This window comes from Marmota monax, unplaced genomic scaffold, assembly GCF_021218885.2.
Source record: "Marmota monax isolate L192 unplaced genomic scaffold, Marmota_monax_Labrador192_F-V1.1 WCK01_AAM20220418_F8-fsc00076, whole genome shotgun sequence".
Classification (NCBI taxonomy): Eukaryota; Metazoa; Chordata; class Mammalia; order Rodentia; family Sciuridae; genus Marmota; species Marmota monax.
Genome location: NW_026692843.1, coordinates 3,419,847 through 3,434,788, shown reverse-complemented (window position 1 = coordinate 3,434,788; position 14,942 = coordinate 3,419,847). Strand labels below are relative to the sequence as shown.

At 50.4% G+C, this 14,942-nt stretch overlaps 1 protein-coding gene across 1 annotated transcript in view; it reads left to right on the top strand.

Annotated features, from left to right (window-relative positions):
• Adam12 (ADAM metallopeptidase domain 12) overlaps nt 1-14,942 on the top strand; it is a 326,149-nt gene that overhangs the window by 217,423 nt on the left and 93,784 nt on the right. Inside the window, exon 5 of the mRNA XM_046448791.2 lies at nt 4,769-4,845. Within this exon, the coding sequence (XP_046304747.1) occupies nt 4,769-4,845 (77 nt within the window). The remainder of the gene's footprint in view (nt 1-4,768; nt 4,846-14,942) is intronic.

Below are 14,942 nucleotides of genomic sequence, written 5' to 3'. Positions count from 1 at the left end.
AGGCTCGGTGTTCCGCACAAGGGGACAAAGGCTTGACCACAGTCGTGCTGAAATGCAGGCCACGTGCCATCTACCCCCATGTCTGCTCTGAGTGTGCAGATGACTTCACTGTCCTGCCATCCCTGGAGGGACATCATGAGGAGGCGCAGTGGATATTGCAAGTCTGCATTTTATATGAAAGCTTTTCTTTTCAAAAGAAGAGATGCTCATGAGACAGCAAGGAGGGTTGGAGGGGTGCTGTCTGGCCTGGAGTCAGAAGCTGGATTGAGGTCCTGTCCTGCCATCCATTGCCTCTGTGACCTTTGTTGACTGTTTAGCCAACTGGGCCTCAGTTTCCACATCTGTCTGTTCAGGGTAGAATCTGGCCGGAAGAGCAAAGTTGGCCTCAGACGGCCCACAGTTTCCTTCTGGCTAAAGCATCTTATGATCTAAGCGCTGAATTCAGGTAGTTTGCCATGTGGCTTGTGGCAGGGATGAGGAGCCCTCTGAGCCCCCAGAAAAACAGCACTGAAAATATGTTCTCTCAGCAGAGTCTCTTACAGACTTGTCTGGTCACGGTCCTTTGTAATCACAAGGTTGGGCCATTTTTGTTACCACTTTAGCACATAAAATTCCCTTCTTTCTGGTCCACTGAGAGTTGAGTAACAGGAGCTTGTTCTGACTTCCCACAGGGCATACAGTTGAGGGCTACCAATTTTCAAGTTCAAGAGTTCTTATTCCATCTTCTTCTTACCCAGCATTATATTTGATAGATAGTATTAAACAGAAGGAAAATGTATTTTACTGGAGTGGGGAAACGCATTAGGTTAAATAGTAAGTATATAAAATACATGGTTAGAGGCTTTGCAAAGGGAAAGGTGTAATTTTGTGGTTATGCGTGCTTGGCGCTCCTCTCCACGCCGGGTCTTGTTGGTAGAGATAGAATGCAGTGCATCAGCAGAATAAAGCCAAGTAGGCTGTCCTCATGGGACAGTGTTTTGTCCAGCAATGGCTTTAGAGAGATGAGCAGAACAAAAAGACCACAGGGCTTGTTGTCTTTGGGGGCATCAGAGAGAGGAAGGATTCGGGCCAGGAAGTGTGGAGAGCAGAGGCCACAGTTCGCCAGCAAGGGCAGTGATGATCAGCAGGCCCTGAGGAACAGAACTCCTCTGGCACGATGCTGCCTGCCATGTCACCCACTGGTGTGGCACCTCCAGACCCAATAGGCCAAGTGTCCATGAGTTCAGGAGACCCGCTTGGCTCCTGCCTCAGCCTCAGTGTGTGGAGACGACTGGCCTGATACAGGTGCACACTGGGCATGGTACTGCCCTTGTGGCCCTCTCTGCCTCTGCCCCTTCCCTGGAGGTCATGACCCCTTACAGGGACAGAAAGTGTCTCCTTCACTCCTACAGATTTCCCTGGTATGACAAGCACATTGTTCAGAACTATGCCATGATCCACTCACTGCGTGATAAAAACCAAATCACATCTGTTCCCATTTGGTGAGTCCTGTTGAAAAGAACTACATTTCCGGAAGTTGGAGTTATCCCAGAGACTCTTCAGTTAGAGCCATAGTAATTGTGCTTAGTAATCTTAGCAGTGAATCCCTGATGGAGTGACAATGGGCGTATCAGTCCATGTCCGAAGGTACCAGAGTGGGATCAGCTGAGAAATGATGGCTGACTCCAGTCAAGGGTGGGAGAGGAGAGATGGTTTCCTTTAAGGAACAATTTGTGATAGCTGCAATCCACTCCCTCTTCTTTTACAAGCAGCCATTCAACCAAGGTGTTGAATTAGAAATTAATTTGATACCAATTTGTTCTTGGCTTCTGCTTTAATGAGCTTATATTTCTGGGTATTTACTTTGAAAGTACATTTGATAAATAATCTATTAAAAATAAATGGAGATTGAAAATAGATGAGTTTGAGATTTCAGAGGTCAGTAATTAAGATTATTGTCACTTAATGCAAAAAAAACCACTAAAGATTATTGTCATAATTTGATTTTTAATTTTTAAGCAGTATCTAGCTGCCAATACTGCCATGTCATATTTTTCTAAGATGGGGGAACTTCTACATTGGACCCCAAAGGTCAGCAACAGTCAAACCCCAGGCAGTGATTCTGGGAGGGAGGGCAGCCCTGGCACCTGAACTCCAGCGGCCGATGACTTGGAATTGTCCTCAGTCTTCATGTGCCTATAGTGTCCCTAGGGCTGAAATCCCCTCCTGAAATCCACGGGGCTGAATCTGCCTGTGGTGCAGAGCCTGGGAGCCGTGAGACCCCTCTGGTGCCCTGAGGTGTTGCAATCCAGTTATGGAATTGTTTGGAGAATCACCACTGTGCCTCCCATAGGCAGGTGACCAAGAGTCGTCTAGAGAGGGGAGACACAGGAGCGTCCCAAAGCATCTCGCACAGGTGTCGGGAAGCATGGGCTGCCCTCCCTTCTGGCGTGGGGGATGGCTGATGTGACTGCCACCCTCCCAGTATCCCATGCCCAAGCCACATGCTCACAAAAGAGGCCAGACTCACTGGGGGCGGGGCGGGGGGGGGGGGGTAAGGGCACTGTGAGTACCACACCCCTGCCCCTGCATCCTCAGCCAGGATGAACTCAGCCCATCCCTGATCTGCCAACCCTCTCACCACCACTGCCCACTGCCTTGAAATGTGCTTTCCCTCTACTGGCTATGTGCTGTCCTGCCCTCTCCTTCCCTTGCCGGCCTTGGCCCCTGGACACCAGCCATCACACTCCCCAGTATGCTAGGGAAAGACCCAAAGAGGAGCCCAGAACACTTGTGCTGTTGGCAATTGATATGATCAACAAGAGAAAACCCAAACTGTCCAACTGATCAGATGGTCCAGCAAGGTGCCCGATATAAGATCACCTTACAAAACCCAACACTTCCCTTTACATTAAAAACCATCTATAAGGCAGAATAGGAAAAAAGATCTTATAATAATATTGACAAAGCTATACAGTACCTATGCATAAACTTAAAAACTTTCTCATCGCTGCATGTAAAAATTGTTCTTGACCAAAGGGCATAAAGAGGACCCAGTTAGAAGGAGAGGCTCACCTTGTACATGAACAGGACAGATCTCTATTGTGCAAACACAGGTTCTTACCAATGAAAGAACCCAGAAAGGAGGCCAGGTATTGTGTGCTTCTATGGCTATGAAATGACGGAACAGGAAGATCCGGAGCCAGGCTGGGGAGGGACAGGGGAGGAGCTGCTGGAGGGTTCCGCGTGGACATGGGGAGATCCGTGGTGGGCATTCATCTTAAATTTAAATGAGAACTCGTTCTGTCCGATATCAGAGTGTCATATAGAACAGTCGTGATTGAAACATTGGAGCATTGGCACAGGAACAAACCAATGGGGGTTTGCCTCAGTAGACTCCCGGGCCCCAAAGTGGAGCCGCAGACTTATTGTGGGTATTCAGCGTGTGCCAAGGTAGCACCCTAAATCAGGAAGGACAAGTGGCAATGGGAACAGCTGGTGCTTGTTTTGTAGGGGAAAGTAGGATTCCAACCTCACACTTCCAGGTATTGCATAAACTCCAGAAAGATTAAAGAGCTAATTACCAAGACTATAAAAACAAGAAAATAAAGAAGGAAGTATCTGTGACCTTCAGGAAGCCATCTTTACCAACACACAAAATTCAGAAAGAGAAAGATGGATAGCCTTGAATTTACAAAAAGCAGTAACTCTCAAGACGAGAAAATGTCATGAGCAACGAAAGATAAAAGATACTTCCCACGTAATAACAGGTACAGTATTAATATTCTGGATTATAAAGAACTTCTGAATCAATAAGAAAAAGTCAAAGTAACAAATCTCCCCACAGCTCCCTCCTTTCGTCACCTTTCAGATGACCCCCAAATCTTGTACTCCACTTTGTGACGATCATCTTCAGCCCCTTCTTAAGGTGTCATCTGGTTTTTTCCATCACTCAAACTGGGCCTTTATTCTTAGCAAAGCCAAGGTAGTCTCTGCTGGGCAGGACAACTGGCCACTAAATTCTGTCCTCGTGAGTGAGACAGCCTTTTGCTGAGATGGAAACAGCCTGAAACCCTCGGGGACCTTGCGGGCAGCCGGCTTCCAGAGAACCTGGGGAGGAGCACTGGATGTGCTCAGTGGTCCCTTCATGGGCGCTACAGCATGACCCGTGTCCAGCAGTGAAAGTGAGCTGGATTCTGGATGGACATCTGTCTTCACTAAGGAGGCATCCCGCTGTGGTTCTCTCTGCAAGCGGGACATTAGGGCGCTTTTGTCTTAGAGGAGCTTCCTGTTTTGCTTTCCTGATGAGAGACTTTCAACTCTCACTCAGGTATTCGGTGCAGCCCCTCTTCCTTTTCTCCCCCCCCCTTCCTTGCCTGTGCTTTCCTGTTTTCACGAGCCATAGACTTGGGCCTCGATCTACTTTGCTTCACAGGTGCTGAAATACCTCGCTACAGTTCTTCCTCTCATTACAAAAGACAATTGATGTGAGGGTCAGATGACAATGTCAATGTGACTTGTTCTGCCCTGGATTCTGTAAAACAGTCTGCATCGGGGCTTCCCTGTAGGACGTCAGAGGGGCAAGAATGGAACTGATGAATCTTAAAGCCCAATTATTAATCTCTAAGTAAATCACGTGCCCCTGGCTCGGTCACATTGGGCTTAGCGTTGAATGTGTCAGAACAAAGACATTCTACAGCTCAAAACAAGTGGAAGATTAGAGGCCATTGGCTTGAAAGTGGGCAAAAAGCATTCTGAGTGACCCAGCCTTCTCCCCTGTCCCTTTCAGGGTCACTGTTACTACCATGGACATGTGCAAGGATACGATGATTCCTTGGCCAGCATCAGTGCCTGTTCTGGTCTCAGGTAAGTGTCATGACCACGGTGGCTCTCGTCTTAAGTACCCCCATCACAGACCACCCCTGTCTCTTGCCATTCCCTCTAAAGCACTGAGAGTGAGTGACAGGGCCTCGAATGCCAGGCACCCCCCCCACACCCAGACAACAGGGAGGGGCCCTGGTCTGTTCATAGCAGCACAGGGCACTGGGGTCTTAGCTTCTCGTGACTTGCTCCTTTTGAGTGCTGTCCTCAGGCCTGGTGGGCTGAGGGCCACTCAACTAGTGAGTTTCCGCACCGGAGCATCGTGTAAGTTATCTTTCATTTTCCTGGCTCTGACGCTTCAACATTCCCACTGTGAGAGATTGGACATTAGGTATTAATGTTGAAGCTGCTGACTTAATAAAAATTGTAAAGGGCCTCTTCTCATTAGGAAACAAAATAAAAGAACTAATTTAACAGTGACCTGGGTGAGTTGCATACAGGCACATGGGTAGGGGCTGCTGCTGGGCTGTGGGCACAGTGCAAGAAATAATTACCTTCTGCGGCTGGAAGGCCAACCCTGGGCATGACTCACAGCTCCGGTCCTTGCAAATCACAGTAGTGAGCCATCAGCTGGCTCTTATGCTCCCCGGGAAAACCATTTGTCTGACAAATATCCAGCCGCCTCAGCCTTCTTACTGGGCTTATTTATTGAGTTTGTGAAGTAACAGCCTGTATCCTCAAATCCCAGGGTGGTTTGGGCACTGGCACCAGAGTGTGGTTGTGCAAGAGGGGAGGGAGGGGCTGCAAGAAGGGGCCAGCCAGTCAGAAAGCAGGACTGTGCCTGCACATGAGCAGCCACCCAGACGTCTGTGAGTTCCCTGCGGGACTCAGAGAAGGAGACACTGCTCAGCACATAGGTGCACATGGCCACATAGCTCGCCTCACACACACAATAAAACACAACACTGACGAGGGAGTGCACACACGTGTATAACAACACAACATACATATACCACAAATAATATAATGTGGCACAACATAGAGCATGTCACACACGGTACCACACACACATACATGCACACGTTGGTGAACTTCTGCAAATGTGAGGATGGCAGTGACTGCAGTGGCGGTTGTCACGGCTTCCAACAAAGACAGAAGCCCTCATGAGGCTGGCAGGGGTTGGGCCCTGTAGAAACCTGCAGGCATGCGCACTCTTGAGTGATGGATGATGGGCGTGGCTGACTGGGGAGGAAGTGACGAAATGATGCTCCCAGCCGGGGCAGGCTGCAGAGGGTTGGGGGGCATGGGATCCACTTAGTGTTTGAAGGTACAGAGGAAAAGCCTGGGTACTGAGGGGGCACAACTAAGGGGTGGCTCCATCCTGTGCACGTGAGACTTGAATGAAGGTGAAGGAGAAGGGAAAGGGGCCAGCAGGGGAGGCCTGGCCCGGGCAGCGAATGGCTGGTGTCCCTGATGGCCCTGGCGGGAGAGCCCCTTTCCTAGGGGGTGCTGGCCCAGCTGAAGGAGCCGCTGCTCCCACTGACCCCTGGCCCCTGCAGCAGCAAGCAAGCTTCTTGTCTACCCACTGCTCACCTTCCAGTAAGAAACATGGGTGACACCTGTCCTCACACAGGGCTCTCTGCTCGGATGGATGTTCTGACACTCGGCCCCCAGCCCACTCCAGCCCACTCCAGCCCAGAGGCTGGGGGAGCTTCGTTTCCTCACTTCCTCCCCAATGTTTGATATCAGATTCATCTTTTAAGTATTTACTTTTGGAATCCAGCCCCTGACTACGATGGGGACCTCAGGAGCTTGGAGCAGAGGTGACATGGCCTGACGTAAGGTTTCCACCAGGAGCTAGAAGTGAAGTCGGCCGCGGAGGGCAGAACCCAGCCGGGTGCTTTGCAGGGGTCACGGTGAAGGTGGGGCCTGGACAGAGGTGGCGACCGCCGACGCTGTGAGCAGCTAGCAGCAGGTTAGGGTGTCAGCCCCTCACACCTCCAGCTTTGCTAGTGGCAGAAACATGTCCCCGAGGCAGCATGGGTGCAAATACACAAAGGCACCAAGGTCCTGCTACTAGGGCAACGGGAGGAAAACATGGGTAATCTGTGAGCAGCCAGGGTCCCCAACACAAGTACTGGCCCAGAGGAGGAGAGTCTGGAAGTGACAGGTGGGCGGAGGACAACAGGCTCCCTCCAGGAGCCAAGGCCCACGAGGGAAGAAATTGAAACGAGGTTCAGCGCTGAGAGGCCGCGGGAATGTGAGGTCCAGCCAGGTTTGGGCTGGGGAAGGAGGGGACAGGGAGGTCTGGGTGGAGGGGATGGAGGGTGGATGAGCCCTCAGAGCACAGTAGAAAGGGTTAGTGTAAAGGGAATGGGGTGGGGCCAGGTTGCAGGGAGTCTGCACCAGCCCAACCCCAGACAGGGAGCAGGGAAAGGGCAAAGGCACCAAAGAAAAGCAGCGAGATTTTGCCAGGAGATGGACAAATGAGACCCAGGGCCACTCGGGAGCAACAGGACCCCTCCAGCAATGCACGCCATCAACCCTGGGACCAGTGACCTGTGGGGCATCCTGATGGTCTGATCTTCAACAGGTGCTTCCCACAGGAAATCAGATCCTTTTTGGGTAAAGAAAAAAGGGATTTTCCAAGGGATTCCTGACAGCTCCTTCTTACACTCCATAAAACTCTTCATGGACCAGGTCATTGGCTAGTTAGATGAACAGCTGGGTCGTGTGGTCCCAGAGTGAAGTCCATACAGGACAAAGCTGCCCTCAGCACCATTCAGTTACAACTCCACCCCCAGGCTGCCCCATAGTCCCTCTGTCCCAGGCCTGCTACCAAAGCTCTCCAGTCCCCCACAAGAGCACAGAAAACTGAGGGTCCCCAGTTCCTCCCACGTGGTAGGGTCGCCTTTTTTGGGCCAACCTGGAGGGTCTGAGTGTCAGCATCCACTTCTGCCCCCAGCACCTGGAGGAGGCTCTCTCCCTGGTGTGTCTCCAAATTTGGTAAAGCATTGTGAGAGTCTCGGGATGGGAACTTCAGGAAGTCATAAGAGTAAGTGCTGGTTCTCTGGTGTTGGCCACCAAAAGAGACTGTGACAGGGTTGGAGAGCACCGTGTGGGCCTAAGGAGCACCTCGCTTGTGCCCCTGAGGATTCCAGTACCCAGATCTTTGTGCCGCTGTACAGAAGCTGCAGACCATACATCAACAGAGAAATTCTGGAGCCGCGCAGTCAAGCTTTACCGTCTGGCTAGTTGAAAATCAGACCTGGGGAAGCTGTATTCCATCAACGGCTCCCTGACAGAGGAATCAATTGGGGCTGGGAGGAAAGGGAGAATGTCTTTATCTACAGTGGCACCAGGCTGGTAGACATTAAGAAAGAACATAGGAATAAAAATGATGTCAAATATGGTGATCTCTGAAAGCCCATTGAGGCCCAGGGGACGCAGTAGCAGGAACCCCACAGGGTCCAGTTGCTCTGAGTCAAAGCAGGGAGGGAGCTGCCCACACTGCTAGCAGGCTTGCTGGGTGATGGGAGGGCGAGGCGAACTGTCCTGGAATGGACCCAGGGGAAGAGACCAGCAGGTCACCCTGCATCACTTGATGCTTACAGGGAAAAAGATAAAAGGTGGGGCCAGGGGAGACAGAATAGCCCAGCGGAAAGAAGGGTTGAAGAGGACCCTTTTAGAGGAGGGAAGAAATGGGACACGGAAGGAAGTCACAGAAACAAGGCCGGCCATGGGCTCGCTCTTACTTTCAAATGACCCCAAGCCAGACACGAAGCTCGCTGTGAGTTACTTGGCCCTATCTCCCGAGTCTCCCCGCCATGCTCCACCAAGGCATTATGGTTTTGGTGTAGCGTTCTTGGTTCTCCTCTCCCTTTCCCGCCTGGCCTCTCAGGGGCTCCCGCTGCTCCTGCCCCCCATACCTAGCGAGTAAGCGCCTGGGCATGTGATGCACACGATGCTCCACCACACCAAGTGCACGTGAGCCACCTGTCACGGTGATGGGGAGAGAATCTAGCTCCCAGACTGGAGGACCTGGGACAGACGTCCAGCCCCAGCTGATCCTCCTGGAGCATCAGAGCGCATGGTCCAGGCATTATGGATACAGGTTGTTTGTAGCGGGTTATTTCATTCTTAAAAGGGGTCACTGACTCCTGAACACCAGGTGTGCATGTACACGGACACACAGACGCACTCCCCCACACATGCACATTCATGTGCATCCCACGCCTGCACATACTACCTGGGTGATGATGTCTGGCATACGTCAGACTCTACTTTTCATTCACGTTCCGATCTCTGCTCCCAGGAGGGCAGGGGCAGGCATCAAGGCCGTTGTTGTACAGAGCCGCCAGGGGCTCAGCACCCTCAGGGCCTGGTATCTGCTGCAGCCTGGAGCTGGTAAGCCTGGTGCTCCTTCTTGTGACCCTTTAAACACCCCAGCATGCTTGTCGCACAGCTTGAAATCACCTGGAGCCCCATCCCTAGATGCAGCAGGTGTCCACCAGCTCTCCCCCCCCCCCCCCGTGCTCTCCCACTGCCACCTCAAGGGGGAGGAAGAGGCCATTGTGACCTGCTATGGAAGCCAAGAGCAGGTGCGAGGCTCCTTGGTTTACCGAGAGAAGCAGACTGGGCACACGTCTTCCTCACAGTCCACAGGGATCATAGGCAAAGCCCAGCCTTACCCCACGTCTGCTGACTCCTGGTCCATATTTGTTCCCATTGCACAATTTGGATTCAGCTTTCCTTTTCAATCCCACCACCCGCCTGCCCGAGCAAGCCACCTGCTCCTGCCAGCTGTGTGCAGAGCATGTCCTGCACATGTGTCTTGCTGACTCTGACCCTGCTGTCCTTCTGATCTGGGACAACCTCTCTCCCCAACTCCCATTTGGCTTGGAGGGTCCTGTCTTCCATCAAGGCCCAGATCAAACGACCCCTTCTCCATGAAGCTTCCCTGATCTCCCCCACCTCCCCACTGCGTGGTACGACCTTGAATCATCGTGAATAGACTTTATTCACAGGTCCCGCTTCCTGTGGCATAGTTGGTACCTCATGAATACCTGTACACAACCTGTCCTCTGTGTCCTTTCCCTGTCCCCATGCGAGCTGGTTGCTATTCCTTGCTCTGCCTCCACCTACTTTGTAGTGACAGGCTTCAGGCCGGAGAATATTTCTGACACTCTCCTCGAAGCCCCTGGCTGTACGCTGGAACAACCCTGGGGTCTTAGACAGTAAAACAGCACAAAGTGCTTTTAAAAAGTCAATTAAATAAACATGTCCAGATGGGGGGGCTCTTTGTACCTGAACACACATTATTGTGCTCCTGAAAGTTTTGCATCAATTTTAACTGTGTCATACGATGTGTACTACACCAACTTTTTTATAGTAAACAACAATATGACACACAAAGCAGGAAATTTTCTTGCCCCACACTATCAACCTATTTTTCAAGTGTAGAATTGATCAGTGTTACGGCCCATGGAATCTGGGGTTCCTTGAAACTACTACAATGAAACTACTGCTATAATGAAAATAATAATTGGCAACTTAACAATCAGGACAAACACAGTCATTGTAAAATAAGTACTGCGTGGACACAGCATTATTGTGTATAATTAACAAATTGGCACATTTAAGAAATCCAAACAGAAGTCTCAGCTGAGAAACCAAAAGGAGAAAAGACTCTTAGGAGGAAAACAAGAGGAAGGGGAAGAGGGCTGGGAATGAGCATAGCCTTTCTGCGGGGCCAGGCCACCGCCCAGGGTGCCGTGTGACCACTGTCCCCTCCAGCCCCTCGCAGCTCGAGTCTGAAGTTCTCAGCTTTTCGAGATTCATAGTGCAGCCTAAATGGCCTGTTGCCAAGAGGTCTACAGCCCTAGAAAGTCAGGCACATGGCGGTGGCCTTGCCACCACCTTCCTGTCTGCCGGCTGCAAGTTCTGAGAAGGCAGGAAGCAGGGCCTGGACTCTGCTGTGTACTGACCCTCAGGAAGTGTCAGTGGGATAATGTGCTCCACCCACACAACCAAGTGCCAGGAACCCTCCATCCCAGCTAGTCCTCTTTAACATGCAGTAGATCATATCAAGGAAGAAATTTGCACAGAGTGGAAGTAAAACCAGTTTGACCTTAACCTTTGCCTTCCCGACTCTCTGCTCCGTCACTTCTGGAAGGTTGTTCCAGCAGACGCCTACCCCGGGAATGGTCTGAGGCCTTTGGGTGGGGACATCTGGCCCTGAAGTAGCTTGCATCCAGTGAGGCCAGTGGTGTGGCCACCAACAGTCACAATCCAAGGGGCAGGTGGACTTACAGGCTCCTGGGACAGGTGTGGAGAAAGATTCAGGGAAGGGTGCAACAGGAGCAGAGTCCTGGAAGCTGGGAATGTGGAGTGTGAGTGACAGGCGGGATCTCAGTCTGCATGAAGGGCATGTGCAATGATGAGCCATCTGAGGCCTAGTGGCCAAGGGAGGCCTAGTGCTGGTGAACGCAGCCTGGAGAGCCTGGCCTCCATGGTCCAGCAGCCCCACCCTCCTTTGTGGCTCCCACTGTCCATCTGCAGATGTTCCCCACTTTGACTAGTCTCCCTCTCTGGGCATACCCCCACCTTCCTGATTCCTGCTTTCTTACTCATGGCCACTCACCTAGACCCCATGCTCCCAGCCTCCGTACTCCCTGCCATTCAAGACCCCTGTTCCATGCCACCCAGCTGCAGGCAGCACTGAACAACTCTGCAGTTGGCATCCAAGGCAGCGGCGCCCTCCCAAGCCTGAGTGCTACATGTCCCAGCAGAAGGCCGACAGCTAGTGTGGCTAAGGGCAGTGAGCAGGCTCGGGAGGCAGGTCCTCTGGGGAACCTCAGCTCTGCCACTGACCATGGGTGGCTCAGTTAATGTCATGAGGACGCCATCACCGACTACCGTACACTGAGTAGCTGGCCCGCAAAACTTCTCTCTCTCCATTCTGGAGGCCAGAAGACCAAGGTCCAGGTGTCCTTGGAGGCTCCAGGTGAGAGTCCCTCCTGTGCCTCTCTCCCAGCTGCTGGTGGCTTCTGCCAATCCCTGTGTCCCTTGACTTGAGCATGTCACATGTCATTGGTTTTGGGGCTCACCCTAATCCAGAATGGTCTTGTTTTAAGAAACTGAATTTAATTTCAACTCCAAAGAACCTTTGTCCACGTGAGGTTCCATTCACATAGGTACCAGGGATTAGCACTGAAGCATATCTTTTGTGGTGGGGTGGTGACCTTGGGCTGCAGTGACCTTGGGCTCTCTTCATTGTTTTCTCATTAGCAAAATGGGCTCAAGGCTTTATAGGATTTCTGCAAGAATTAGAGAAAAATAATACATTCAAGAGCCTGGCTCATGGGGCGGGAGTGGGTGGGCAGGGGCTGCTAATAACAAACATTTAATATTTAATAACAAAATTTCTCTGGGGGTTGATTAAAGTGTTCTGAAATTGGGGGCAATGTTTGCACCACTCCGTATTCCAAAAGCCACTAAATCACACACTTTAAAGGGGTAAACCAAAGGTATACAAGTTAATGCTCAGCTAAGCTGTTATTTTTAAAATAGGGGCTCTCTCTCAGGACAGTCTCTTCATAGTTCCTATTGTTACTGAGGATGTGCCAGGACAGGTTGAGTATCCCTTATCCAAGATCCCTGGGACCAGAAGTGCTTCAGATTTACATGCATTTAGAATTCTGAATCCTGGACGAGGGTGTTCAACCCGTAGACGCTATTCTTAAAATCGTCTCTGAGAGTTCAGACTTCCACTTTTTTCTCACGTGGCTGCCCTGGTTGTGAGTTACACTGGAAACAGGAGCCACGGGCAAGGGGACTTTGAGCCTCACATACACGTGCATTTGCTGGGGTGATGAGTATTTGTTCTGCTTGCACGTGGGTAGTTCACACAGGCGTGACATTGAGAAAGAGCCTCACGTGTGGACGTGCTCACTGATGTACTACTTACCAAATACATCTGAGGTAGGATAGGATATTACTTTCACCCACGAGCTCCTCCAAAAGAAGGACTAAAATGAAATTTCATTTCATGCCAACTGCATTTCTCACTTATGATTGCCAGTGTGATATTGAGACCAAAAGTCTTCTTCCAGGAAATTCAATTAGTGGTTAAACACTGAACTAACCAGGATAATTTGCATTCTCTAATCTCTGTCTTATTGCAGGTAGTCAGAATCCACGCGCCCCTTTCACCTGGGAGGAGTAAGAAAACCATAATTAGAACAGAAGCATTAAGCTGTGTGATTGCCCAATGCACCATTGCTTCCGGGATTAAAACTGAGTTTCAGAGGACCAAAACTTATCTTTAGGGAATGTAGGTCTCCCAAGTTTTCACTTGGAAAACTGACGAAGCCAACTAAAGTTTTAATAAATTCTGCTTCATTGCCATTCAAGGAGAAAACAACAGGATTTTAAATTTTAAAGGAAGGCTATGGATTCTCACAGGAACAACTCATTTCTCTGGCCCCTGTCTTCTTTTTCTGTGCTGTGGCTCTTGTCCCTGCTCTGGGCACCTTGTCCCTCTCTGAACAGTGCTGGGGAGGGAGGAGAGTGAGGGTTGAGAAGCCCAAGCCTCAGACACACAGGCCTGGCTCAGAACCAGCTCACCTTTTGCACCAGGCACCTTGGGCAGGGGACGATGGCCCAGGCACTGCTGTATGAGGATCAGGTGGCAGGAGGCCAGCCGGCACCCAGACTCCAGGAGGGCACCGTACAAGGTAGCCCTCCTCACCCCCAGTGGCCCCAGACATGACCTCAGCCACGTTCCTCCGTTCCTAGTCAGCATCCCTTTCTACTGTCTCTTTAAAGCAGTTGCCCGCACTCTCCATCCTTCCCAAACACGGGAGCCTCCCTTCCGATCTTTCCCCCTATATCCATCCAGGGAAAAGAAGCCCTTTCCCCTTGAAAGTTCAAAGACGGCTGGAATTAAATCCATATTCTGAGACTCTTCCAAGTTTATAACTAAATGTCTATGACATTCAACTTAAAACAAATTACATGGCCTTATCTAACTTGGGGCCAGAGAGGACTGTGAGAACATCAGATTTTTGCATCTCAGAACCCCTGAGTGCTTCAGTTTTGTATCCACTGTTGTTTCCAACAATCGTTACAGTGAAGTGATTAATTATACCCCAGATAGTCCAAAGCACTTATTTAATTATGCTGTATTCCAGGCTGCCAATGGTGTGGAGCACAGGGCAGGCCTTCACCCGCGTTTCTCAACATCTGGCCTTTGGATGACTTAAAAGATAAAAGGAGATATGTGAACATTTTTATGACCAAGTAACAATTTCTAGAAATTTTCCACTAAGTAGAGAACTTTTGCAATAATTTGCTCCTCGTGATTAGAACATGCTGACATATTTTACTGTAAGTCTTCAGCTTATTTAGATCAATGCAAAATAGAAATAGATTGATGCACTCAAAACAAAACACGAGTGCCACGTTTTGCTCAGGGAAGGAAAGTCCCTATTGTAGCAAATCTAGAATTCCTCTCCAACTGGGTTCATTTCCACTTTCCCTTTGCTTGCTTTTTAAAGTTCTCTTTCTTTAGGCCTCCAAAAATCAACATTGATAAAATAGAAGAACCCATTACCCATTCTAAACTTAGAAATGTCTTTTTATAAAGAAGAGCTCAAGGCAAGAGACACCAGCTGCCCTAGGGAGGTGATGACCAAAGTCAGGCCCAAATGATCTGAATCCTGGTGATCCTTGGTGACACTTGCAGATGCTAGCTTGGGGTCAGGGTCCACGCATGATGACTTTGGGATTTGAAATAGGCCCAAATTACTCATATGCTTAGACACGGTAATGCACAGCCTAGCTCTCCAGGTTTCTAACGGCCTCTGGCCTTGGTGCTGCTTCTCAGTTAGGGTACAAGCAGCCCGACCTGGTCTTCCTCTTTTTCCTACTGCCCATGACACCTCACCAAAAAGGGGATCAGGTGAATGAACCCATTGAATCATATGAATCGATTAGTGTGCACTTGTTCACCAGCCTTGAACAGATGCTGGCTTGGCCCGGTGGTGTACACCTCTAATCCCAGCGGCTCAGGAGGCTGAGGCAGGAGGGTTGCAAACTCAAAGCCACCTCCAGCAACTTAGCAAAGCACTAAGCAACTC